A 12984-nucleotide genomic window follows, 5' to 3' on the forward strand; every position below is an offset into this window, starting at 1 on the left:
TACAGAAGAGAGTTATAAAATGGTGTCAGGGAAGGGGAGAGCAGTGGCTTGTGCCTGTCTCCTATTGTGTATAATCTGGTCATGGTATAGTTCCCGAGAAGGCTTTCGATTTAAATCATAAATGCCCAATTTATTGTTACATACAAAAGGGGACCTTTAATATTCAAACACAAATTCCAAGCTCTGTTTGGTTTTTTGCTTTCTGGGTCATTTGGTTGGGTTTTGTCTTTGTTTTTTGCCTGCAGCAGTTGTCAATAACTGTTTTGTTTATTGCCATTTCACCACTTGCATAGAGTACTGAGGAGATTAGTGTTGCATAGTAACAAAAAGGCTGTGCCCTTATCTTTTGGACATGGCAATGTCATTAGTGCTTTTGACACCTCGGCTAGGTTGTTGCAATGTGCTCTTCATGAGTCTACCCCTGAAAACATTCAGAACTGGATCTACTGCAGAATGGTAGTTTCTTGCGGGAAGCACAGGCACCTATGCTCCATGATGTGTACTAGCTAGCAATTGAGTTCTGGGTGAAATTCAGGAAGCTGCTTTTGAGTTTAAAGCTGTAAATGGGTTGTGTCCTCTTTACTCAGACTGTTCCTCTCCTCCTGTGCTGCTCTGACAGTTGTGATAATGGAAAGCTCATGCTAACAGTCGTCTGCAATAAGTGGGAGGGGCTGACAGCAGCATATTTCTGCTGAGGGGCCTGTGGCACTGCAGTTTGCTTCCCATTTTGGTATACCAGAGCCTGGATATGTGACCCTTACGACAAGCTGCAGGACACAATTATTTTTCCTTGGCTCTTTTTAAAGGGTATGTGGTGTTTTTGGGGAGGGAAGCTGGGAAGGAGAGTGTAATAATGGAGGGTGCCTTTGGATTGGTTGTGTTGTCTGGCTTTCCTGGATATTTGTTTAAGACTTATTGTACTCTTAATCTGTCTTTTAAAAATATGTAGTGCATGTAGAATTTGTACATAAATGCAGTGGATATCTAAGCAAATAAATAAATGAAAGAGCAACATCCATATAGTTAATCAGTAGCAATTCCATTCTTCTGATGAATTCCTCCCAAAGTGTACTGTAGTAGAACATGCTTTGGGTATTACTTCATCTGAATCACATCTCCAGCATTTGTGTTCCTGTACTAGCCCCATGCAGTATAACCAGTTGGGGTTCAGTAAATCCCCTGGAGAATGTAATATTGGACAACACTAGTAAAAACATCGATGTAGTGTTTCTATATATTTTCAATTATGTCACTGTTCCAGTCGGTGAAGAATTTTTCTTAATTTCCCAATTTAGTTTTGAAGCTCGGGGTTGGATAATTTCTTCTTAAATTTCATAGATGCTAGATATTCTGAGAGATTGACCATTCTTGTACTACAAGTAGAAGAAAACTCATTTTTGTAGCCACAGTCAAATAACATTCTTTCAAATTGCTGCTGTTTCCATATATCTGAGGAGTAGTAAACTGATTTCTTCATGTATCAATGCCATCCAGTGTCTGAATGTCATAAACAGATTGTATTCTCCAGAAGAGCGGTTTCCTTCGTATACATGGAAGGATTAATCCACAGGGAGCATCTTGTAAGTCAAAGGAGATCTACTTTCACAGTTTTTCCAGTTAAATCTCATAGCTAAAATGTATGATAGGATTAACAACTTTTAATATGTGATGTGATGTAAGAATATTCTGAGGGAAACTCATTTAAAAGAATTTCATCTTTGGTACTGTTCAAATGTTGTCTTGGATCCATTACTGTCTCATGGCTCGTCTTGTTTAAATGCCTGGGATTAGGTAGGTTAACACCACTCAGTTGCAGGATATTGAGGTGGTGTAGAAAGTTGATGCCCTGATTTCCCCCTCCTTGATGAATGTGGCATTGTAGCACCCTTTGCCTCGGTTTCCCCCATTGTCCTTCGGCCAACTCTGGCCCTAAGAGCACCCTGGCTTTCTAGCCAGATCGTTTTACAGTGTCCTTTACCAAAAGTCCAACTAAAAATGTATCCAAAACCAAACCTTCAGCCCAGCTTGGCTCAGCTGGCAGCCCCCTTGTCACAAGTGTGCTTCTGCTACTCTAAACTGCCTTTCTGTGCCTCTGTCAATCCCATGATGCAGTGCCTGGAACGCTTCTCCCTTTATGCAGGAGTTCAGGCAGGCTACAGCTCGTCAAGACACCCATATCATTTAGGCTTCCAGTTTGCCCTGGAGAAGTCTGTGTGTTCTTTTTCCATTTCTCCTTCTCAGCCTTCTTTTCAATCTGATTTCTTGAGATAGGACTTCTTCTCCTCTGGAACTCTTCCTTGACCCTTCCGGTCTCTCTCTCTCTCTTCCCAGGGAGTGACTGCAGCGTTTCTCTGGGACTGCAGCCCCCTTCTGCTCTAACTTCCTCATGTTAAATTAAGTCTGGCCCACCCTCCAGGTGCAGCCAGATAGCATAACTGGCCTCTGAAGCCCACATTAACCTATTCAGGGCCTGTGTAGGGGACATACCCCATCACAGGCAGTTTAAGAGCATATGAGGTCTCTTTCTATCCCATAAATAATCTGAAAGGGCCTATCAATTCATTTAAAGATTGATTGTTAAGGGCAGTATGTTAATAAGACACAATAGATTCATTCTCATTCACACTTTGTTAATCTGCATACCCCATAACTTGTACACAAAAACATTCTGATTCCACATCTCAGCTAAAATTGTGGGGCAGAGATGTGTGATGTTGTTAAAATTCCATTATACTTGCAAATTATACTACAGGAAGTATTACCATTAAAATGTACAGTATATCTTGAAATGTATTTATATAGATAATTAAAACTAAACTACACTGGTCATATAAACAATGCAGCATGAAATATGCTTTATTTCCCTAAAGTATTTGCCTATTTGTATTTCCCAAAATTTAGTAATTTGAAATGGGTCTCCACAGTCATCCATGTGAATTAGCGGGATTCAGCAGTAGGCTGTTGGAGCTTTTTTTAGACAAACATAAATGTTACGATAGCATTAAACCACACCCATAAAGTGTGACGAGGGATCAAAAAAAATATGCCTGAAGTCGCTCCATCCAGGAGCAATCCATTATGAGCATAATGTCATGTGCATACAGTTATAACTTCTGACTCACTCTAACTTCCATCCCATGCATTCTTGTTTCCATTTGGGTCTTAGCAGTACATGATTCTGTAACTAACAAGATAAGAGGACTGTTGCAATATTTCAGTTTATTCATGTATTTTCCAGAAATTATTTGAGCATTTTGGTAAAAAAATAAAATTTTCCCTATCCTATCAAGAAACCAAAGAAGAAAAAACCTTATGACTCTGTCTCAGTCATTGAGGTTCTTAAGGAAAGTGAAGCTTTCAAAAACTCTGCCTAAATTCACGGAGCCACTAGGAAATCCAACCTACTTCAAATGTGGGAACCAATGGAAGTGCCATTAGAAAAACATATGTTCGTGTAAAGTCATTGCTTTGTGACCTCAGTGTGAATGTGCAATGTAGAGAATAGAGCCTGGTCCAAAGTCTATCAATAGAATTTAGGCTCTTAAATGACTTAGGTGCTTTGGAAAGTTTTTCCCAAAGAATCTAAAATGGGTTGGTAGGATTGAAGGTCTCCAAATGTTTGCTGGGATAATGATGTCTTTTACGGCAACCTTTTTTAAAGTGAGTTGTGCTTAACTTCAGTAAGCACTGTACAGCTGAATGCCTATTACTCCAAAACATTTGAACCTTGCTAGTAGGTCAGGAACCAGGGTATTTGGAATGAGTAGTTCAGATATGACTGGCATGCGGCAACAGCAATGAAATACTTAACCGCACTTTTTTTTTTATTAGCAGAGTTGTTTGTGTATAGGAAGTGAGCATTCCTATGGGTGGTTCTCGACTGTAGGAATCTGCAAAGCTGAGACTCTGTTTCTGTCTTGCAACTGTTTTTATTATGAGAGAAGCTGATGGAAAGCACATCGAAACTGGGCAAGATACCAGAGTGGCTGATATGGGATTTGATTAATAAGAATTAAAGGAGGGTAATATAACTAATGCCAATTAGCATGGGTCTATGGAAAATAGATCTTGTCAAACTAACTTTTTATTTCTTTTGTTAAGATTACAAGTTTGGTTAATAAAGGTAATAGTGCTGATGTAATATGCTTAGACTTCTGTAAGGCGTTTGACTTGATACCACCCAGTATTTTGGTTTAAAAAAAACACCCTAGAATGATATAAAATTAACATGGCACACATTAAATGGATCTAAAACTGGCTAATGGATAGGTCTCAATGTATTTGTAAATGGAGAATTATCACTGAGGGTGCATTTTTTCAGTCACCTGGAAGAAAGCAGAAAATCATCAATGGTAAAGTTTGCAGCTGACCCAAAAATTGAGGGAGTGGGGAATAAAGAAGACTATAAGTAGCTGATTTACATTACTGGATAAACTGGTGCAAACATGCAATATGTGCTTTAATACAGCTAAATGTAAATGTATACATCTGGAACAAGGACTGGAAGCCATACTTACAGGATAGGGGACTCTATCCTGGGAAGCAGCGGCCCTGAAAAAGATTTGGGGGTCATGGTGAATAATCGTCATACTAGGAACTCATGTTCGGTTGCTGTGGCCAAAAGGGCTTCTGTGATCCTTGGATGCATATATAAGGGAATCTTGAGTAGGTTAATTTCCTCTGTATTTGGCACTGGTACAACTGCTGTTGGAATACCGTTCCATTTCGGGTGTCCACAGTTCAAGAAGGATGTTGATAAATTGGAGAGGGTTCAGAGAAGAGGCCATGAGAATGATCAAGGGATTAGAAATAAGGCTGTCAAACAATTAAAAAAATACTCATGATTAATCACGAGATTAAAAAAAAGGTGCAATTAATTTCAGTTTTAATCGCACTGTTAAACAATAATAGAATTCCATTTATTTAAATATTTTTGGTGTTGGAGGGAAGTGTGAGTGTATGTGTGTGTGTGTGTGTGTGTGTTGGGGGAGTGCTGTCTCTTTAAGCAGAGCACTCAGGAGCCTGAACACTTTCAACCAGCAGCAACTGCTGTGAGCATCATTTCTGAGCCAGCAGCATATAGGCTTCCCCTTTTCCCTGACCCCGGCTCAGCAGTGACTGGGTACATGGGCAGAGGAAGGGGTCACTCTGAAATCAGCCCTGTTGTCACTGCTCTATGCAGCCGAAGGAGGCAGGCTCCTGGTGCAGAGCAGCTTGGCCAGGGGCAGCTCCATGGGCAACAGGAAGAGGGGCACCCCTGCCCTGGATGCATGCAGCAGCGCCCTTCTGAGCACAGCACCCTGGTGTGCAATTAACACTCGTTTTAAAAAAAAGCATTAATTTGTTTTGAGTTAATCACATGCATTAACTGCAATGAATTGACAGCCCTAATTAGAAAACATGCCCTGATAGTGATACACTCAAATCTATTGAGTTTAACAAAGAGAAGGTTAAGGGGTGCCTAGATTCCAATTTAGAAGTACCTAATGGTGCACAACTATTTGACAATGGGCTCTTCAGTCTAGAAGGGAAGGTAACATGATCCAGTAGCTGGAAACGGAAACGATTCAGACCAGAAATAAGGCGTACGTTTTTAAACAGTGAGGGTAATTAACCACTGAACAATGCACAAAGGGTCAGGATGGATTCTCCATCACTGGCAATTTTTAAATCAAGATAGGATTTTTATAAAATATAGGCTCTAGGAATTATTTCGGGGGAAGTTATATGGCCTCTACACATGAGGTCAGACTAGATGATCATAGTGATCCCTTCCAGCCTTGAAAACCATTAATCATTTTGATTAATAATTAAATGTATAGTCTCATTCACCTAGGCTGATGTATAGATGTCATTGTTAAAATGTGGCTAAAAATATTTTGTTCAATTATTTTTGCTTTTAATTGGAATTAAAACACTGAAAACTTCAAAAAGCCCTAGCCCTGGAGGGCTGTTAATTTTCTGAATTATGTTGGTGCTACTGGGAAGGGAGGGGAGAAGGGTGGGACAAGAGAAGTTCTGTGGACTTTAGCAATGCTTTTGATACAGTTTCCCACAGTATTATTGCCAGCAAGTTAAAGAAGTATGGATTGGAGGAATGAACTATAAGTTGAATAGAAAGCTGGCTAAATCATCGGGCTCAATGGATAGTGATCAACGGCTCAGTGTCTAGTTGGGAGTTGATAACAAGCGGAGTGCCCCAGGGGTAGGTCCTAGGGCTGGTTTTGTTCAACATCTTCATTAATGATCTGGAGGATGGGGTAGTTTGCACCCCCAGTAAGTTTGCAGATGACACTAAACTGGGGGGGGCGGAGGTGGTAGATCCGCTGGAGGGTGGGAATAGGATACAGAGTGACCTAGACAAATTGGAGGATTGGGCCAAAAGAAATCTGATGAGGTTCAACAAGGACAAGTGCAGAGTCCTGCACTTAGGACAGAAGAATCCTATGCACTGCTACAGACTGGGGACCGATTGGCTAGGCAGCAGTTCTGCAGAAAAGGACCTGGTGGTTACAGTGGACAAGAAGATGGATATGAGTCAGCAGTGTCCCTTTTTGCCAAGAAGACTAATGGCATATTGGGATGCATTAGTAGGATAATTGCTAGCAGATCGAGGGAAGTGATTATTCCCCTCTATTCGGCACTGGGGAGGCCTCATTTGGAGTACTGTGTCCAGTTTTGGCCCCACCATTACAGAAAGGATGTGGACAAATTGTAGAGAGTCTAACAGAGGGCAACAAAAATGATTAGGGGGCTGGAGCACATGACCTATGAAGAGAGGCTGAGGGAACTAGGCTTGTTTAGACTGCAGAAGAGAAGAGTGAGGGAGGATATGATAGTGACCTGAAGGGGGGTTCCAGGGAGGATGGAGCTAGGCTGTTTTCAGTGGTGGCAGATGACAGAATGGTCTCAAGTTCAGTGGGGGAGGTCTAGGTTGGATATTAGGAAAATGTTTTTGACTAGGAGGGTGGTGAAGCACTGGAATGGGTTATCTAGGGAGGTGGTGGAATCTCCATCCTTAGAGGTTTTTAGGGTGTGACTTGATAAAGCCCTTGCTGGGATGATTTAGTTGGGATGGTCCTACTTTGAGCTGGGGGTTGGACTAAATGACTTCTTGAGATCCCTTCCAACCCTAATATTCTATGATTTCATGATACCTCTAAGTGTGGCCTGATGGAAAAAAAGGAAGGAATAAAAGTAGACCTAGGGAAGGAGGGAGAAAGGACACTACTGTATAAATAACACTTATTTAACCAATGACACCATTTCCTCTGCCTTTTAAAATTTTAATAGAATCCAAAATATACTTTTCACACTTTGCATATTATGCTCATGCTTACAATGTCAGGGATTCTGTCTCCCCACTTTCTAAAACCTCCAGAAAGTCAGAGTTATGCCATGTCAGCACTTCACTGTTCACATCTGTTTTCAACTTACACAAGTTACAAGTAAACCACAGGTGAATATTAAAAGAAGAGTCCAAAAAGAACGGGAACTCAGGGCTTGATGCAAAAGCTTTTGCTTGGCTTAAAAAAATGCTGCTTTCCTGAATTATGCCAACAGTGCATTTTAAGTTGCATAGAACAGACTACCATGGCAATGCCTTATATTTCTATAAGTGGTAGACATTCCAAGCGGTTGAATGTGAACAAATTTAATTTGGGCAGGAAGGTATAAAGAGTTTTGACAGGTATGGGTGGCAGCGTTTGGGGGTGGTGTTGGGAATACTTCCAGGAAGTTTTGGCTAGTATGGGTACTTGGGAGGTGGAAGGGATTGCAGCAGATGTCAGGGAATTTTAGCTAGATGAAAGGAAGATGGCATTTGAGAGTGGGAGTCTTTGGAGAATTGTTGGGGAGTTTTGGCAAGGAGCTTGAAGTTGCTGTTTGTGCCAGATGCCTTATTAATAAAAAAACAGGGAATCCTGCTGCACTCGAAGTGGAGAAGAGAATAACATGTTAGCACCTAAAAGAAAAACCTGGAGGAAGGTCCAACTTGTTAGATTCAGAAGCAAAAAACAATTGGGTTAGGATTAGGTTGTGTGATCCTGGTAAGCTAACTGACATCTGTCCAAAAATTGAAAATTAACTAAACTTATTGCCAATTGGTAAGTGGATAATATGTTAAACAGTAAACACAATAATTTTTAGTATTTTTGGTCACATGATCCTGTCTCAGCCAGTTGCATTACATTTCCCAAAGTAGTCTTGAGTTCTCAAATATTTTCATAGTGTGGACCACATCTCAACAGAGTGCCTCACTGACCACTTTCCCTTCCATTTGCAATCCCATAAATCACTTCCATTCCTGTTCCTTTTCCTCATTTCCTCTTGGTGATCACATAAATTTCCTATGGCAATTGCTTATATATAAAATGTAAGGTTAAAGTATTTAATCTCTTTTAATGTAACTCAGAAGCTGGGAATAAGAGAGAGCACCACCAGATTGTTTCAAAATGTCAATACATCATTGACATACTATTCTCTCTTACAGCCTCGTAGCTTTTGGAGAGGATGAAACTATTTAATGTCAATAAATTCACTGAATGTTTATTTTACAGGCCAAGCTCAGATAACAGGCGCCAAGGGAGCAGGGAGAGGATGTCCAGCACCAGTGAAAAGGGCAGCCTGTCCATGGAATCCACCAAGGAAACCCGGTACTGTGCTGTATGCAATGACTATGCTTCAGGCTACCATTATGGAGTCTGGTCTTGCGAGGGCTGTAAGGCTTTCTTCAAAAGAAGCATTCAAGGTAAGAGGAAGTGTATTAGTAAATCCTTTGTTCCTAGGAGAATTGTGTATTTGTGAAGGTACTGAGACTACAGATTGATTCCTGGAGAACAAAACAGTGTCTTTCACAAGCTGACAACCACATGCTCATCCACATGTATTTATGTCCCTGTTTCGTAAATTATATACATCTACTAATAACATTGTAATTATTTAGTCCCAGATTAAAAAAACAAAACAAAACACCTCTCCTCTGTATCCTTGGGTTCCTGTATGTCTCATCATGGCACTGATGAGGAATCTAATTTAAGATAAAACTCTATACCAACTTTTATTCAACGCTGCTGGGTTGTTTTCTTCCCTTCTGCAGACTTCCCTTTGCACATATACTATGCATATCCCTTTATGTAAATACTGCTTATTTGAAATGATCTTATCTTGTGAATTCCCTGTTAGAGTGCAGCTCAATTCTTGCTCATTGATTTATTATAAATTCAGTACTAGATTATCAAGATAGTTCAGTTCAAGGCATGACTTAAGGACATCACCTCTTTTGAATACAAATGCAATAAATGAGAGGTTTCATTTTCAAAATGTGTGTCCTGCAAGCAGTTGGGATGCGGGGTGAGGTGGGAAGAGTCACTCTCATGTTATTTTTTCTGTCATGACTGTTGCTGTGTATTGCCACTTGGTATCACACAGGGAGGTGTACAGCACACTGTCACAAAACACAGTAACCCCAAAATTGCCCTGTCCAGGTAAAACCCAGTGGAACAGTGCACCTGGCAGAAATAAAATTTCAGTATAGTAGCTAAAGCTATTGAATGGCACCCAGGAATATTTTAGGAGTAAAGTGTCTGTGAGCAACTCACTCGACCTTCTGGTATTTCATTCAGCTAAGCTCCAAAGTTGGATAAAAAACAGTTAGAACCCACTAAAAACCATACTTTGCTTCTGAGTTTTACACCTGTAGGGGAAAAATTGAAACAACTTGGTTTCTTTCCAAATACAGACTAACCAAGCATGAAACTTGGATGGCCTCTATACATTCCCCAGCTCATATATGAGCACAGGAGGCTCCTGTAGCTTTTTTTCACACAATTCACAAACTAAACATAGACTATTCCTACCTCCTGTCAGTAGATGTAATTATTGCCTCTTTGTTGCATAACTACCACGGAGGTGAGGGAAATGTTCTTCTGAGCATTCAGCTAAAGCTTCTCAGGTTTCTGCAGGAAAAGTGTTTTTGTAACTTTTCCATGAAAGGTTGACTCCAGGGAAGATATTGGTGGAAGGATTTCAGTGATAGCAGTTAGTTACTTCTCACTTGTATTTCTGCTTTCCTAGACTCATCTAAGTTATATTAGTAAAAATAACAAAGCCATAGCTCAATTATAAGAAGGACTGGAGGAAGGGAAGGAGGGAGGGAGGAAGAGTGAAATGCACTTCTCTTGATAAACTTCTATTGATTCATTTAATTTATGTTGAGGACAGATCACCTAATTAAGCGTTTACCAGTTGAGTCTTTAGTTACAGGTCACATGGAAAATGAGGATGGAAAGGATCTTATATGAAATAGAATGTGTTTCTGTTCCTGTAGTTTGTATTTTCTTCATCACTGAGTATGGAGAGATACATATGAAGGAATTCATTTGTAGAGTTGGTCAGGCATTTTCCAACAAAACATGTTTTTGTCTAAACTGAAGCTGTTCAAGAAATAATGTTGGGTTTCACGAAATACCCGACTTGTAATATTTTAATTTAAAATAAAATGTTTTTAGACCATCAAAATGGCCCTTGTCAATCCAAAAGGAAATGTTAGAAAACTTATCTTGAAAGAAGGAAAAAAGGTCAAACTTGAAATTAAAAACGTCAAAATTATCTGAACCAAATTTTGATTAACCCAACTGATTTTTCTGGATTTTTAGTTCATGGAAAATTTTGTGGATGTTTTTGACTCTTTTTCTCCTGATTCAATATGGGATTTTTTTTCAAAATGTCAAATTCCCATAGAACAGAAACAATTTGTTCCACCTAGCCCTATTCATTTGTTCTTTATCAGTGCCACTGCTCTCTGAATGAGTAAACCTCCTCTGTGGCCATTCATGCATCTAAGATGTAAATGAAGAGCTTCAAAATCTTTTTCTCTCATTCAGTAATCCTTACTCTCATATGTACAGAAGTTCTTTTGATGTCAGTGGAAATAGTCACACTTGTATTTGTGGAACAGGCCCTATATTTTAGTTTCCGCCATAGGTTAGTCTTCTTAGACAGTGGATGGGCTGTTTTAGTGTAGTGGTGCAAATGGACAACCTCCCAAGGTCACTCTATATGTCCCTGTTTGGTAGTTAGGGTTATAGATAATCCTATTATAAAGCCCTGTTTTTAATAGTGCTATAAAGTTTTTTCATTGTTATAAATTGCCATGTAAGATCTATTCCTGGGAATTAATGTTTTTTATGAAAAAAGGCTGAAAAGCATGCCATACTTGTGTGTTTGGTTTTTTTGAGTGTTTTCTTTTTGTGGGTGTTTTCATTTTTTGTGTGTCAGTAATGTAAAATTAGTGACAGCTTAATTGCTTCTAATTATATTTTTTTCTTCAGTGCTGCTACAGCTTGAAAATGATTAGATATTTTAAAATGTCGAAGTACCAGAAATGGTCTCAATGTAAAATCCTAACTCTGAATACCCCAAACATGGGAAAAGTTTGGATCCAGATCCATACTTTGTGGCTTGAGTCTTAGAAACACTCTTTGCAGTGCACTAGGATTCGTGAATATGAAATAATTTATTCATTGAAATGTTTTACTTAAAAATATATGAAAATTGTCAAATTAGTCAAACACATTAAAAAGAATTTACCTAATTATATAAGGTGGGTGAATTATGAAAAAAATTGTCATTTTTTTAAATATCAGAAAATTAATCAGATAACTTACTTGGTGAACATCAGTCAACCAATTCTAGTGTGTAGTTTTTTTTTTTTTTTTAAATGTACATGGATTTTTAACTTAGTGCTCATTAACAACTTAGCTGGCACAATAGACTGGTGTCATTAACATCAGGGAGCATGCATAATCAAAGGATTTAGCTATTTCATCAGAGAATTGTGATCATCAGTTGGGTCAAAAATCCATTTAAGTTTTTCATGCAATAGTTTGTAACATGCATGAGCCTAATCCTGTGAAGTGCTAAATACTTTGTTTCCAGTGGTAGTTGTGAATGAGCCATACTTTGCATGTTTGATATTGTCCTTGGAAATATTTTAGTGAACCAGGCAAACATTTTCAAAATGAACACACATGCCAGAGACAGTGGTGGATCTAAAGAGGTTAAATAATTCTCATTGCTAGATATCTATACTGTATTTACCGTTTGTGCGCATGTGCATGTGGAGAGAGAAATTCCCTTGGATCCATGTAAGGAAATCGTATTGACGTGAATGAGGTGGGGTGTGTGTGCGTGGGTGTCTAAAACACCATATAGGACTTTTAAAATCAGTTTTTTGTTTCTTTGTATTTAAATAAAAGGGCTTAAAATACAGCAGAACCTGACTTGGTCTTTTTTCTCTTCTCAAAGGTTTCATAGCAGAGTTGCTGTAGTGAGGTACCAAGTGAAGATTTTGTTTTCAAAATGTTCAGAGCTTTTATTAATAGTACTAAAAATAAAAGTGAGCTACAGATATCAGTTAAATGAACACAGCACATTTTGTGATCTGTTATCCCTGAGGTTTTTTAATACGTTCACTTATTCACTAATTTATAATATTCAAATAATTTGCAATAGGTCTCTTGGTTAGTAAGGTCAAATAGTGATGGTGAACCACATGTATTTTTCCCATAAAGATTGAAATGGCTTATGAGATGTTTTGCAGCCTTTGGATGACTTTTTCTTTTATGTCAAATAACTGAAAGCTAAAAATACAGCCAGAGTTGGATGCTGTATTGCTTTCTTGCACTCATATGTTGTGTGTGTTTCATTTTTGATTCAACAGCAGCGTGAGTTAATGGCAGTGTCAAGTTCATCCTGTAATTTGTAGGCCTTTTGTCAGTTTGTGTCCCAATTACAAATGCTGCCCCACTTAGGGGTTTGGGGTTTGGTTTTTTTTGTGAATAATGGTCCTCAGAATATTCTCAAATATTTAACAAGAAAGCAAACCGGATAATATAATGACAATCACTGCATGCCTGGCTTAGCGATGTAAGGGTGTTTTACCTCTCAAAGGCATGCAAGCTGTAGGCGTTTTGGGCAGGGATA

The 12984-nt window shown here is 39.0% G+C and overlaps 1 protein-coding gene across 2 annotated transcripts in view; it reads left to right on the forward strand.

Annotated features, from left to right (window-relative positions):
* Positions 1-12984, forward strand: part of ESR1 (estrogen receptor 1) — a 285662-nt gene that overhangs the window by 145829 nt on the left and 126849 nt on the right. For both annotated transcript variants that reach the window (XM_067542424.1, XM_067542423.1), the window contains exon 3: positions 8559-8749. In XM_067542424.1, coding sequence (XP_067398525.1) covers positions 8559-8749 — 191 coding nt within the window. The remainder of the gene's footprint in view (positions 1-8558; positions 8750-12984) is intronic.

The sequence above is a fragment of the Emydura macquarii genome, unplaced genomic scaffold, assembly GCF_026122565.2.
Source record: "Emydura macquarii macquarii isolate MOO-44397 ecotype Brisbane River unplaced genomic scaffold, CSIRO-AGI_Emac_v2 contig_705, whole genome shotgun sequence".
Lineage (NCBI taxonomy): Eukaryota > Metazoa > Chordata > Testudines > Chelidae > Emydura > Emydura macquarii.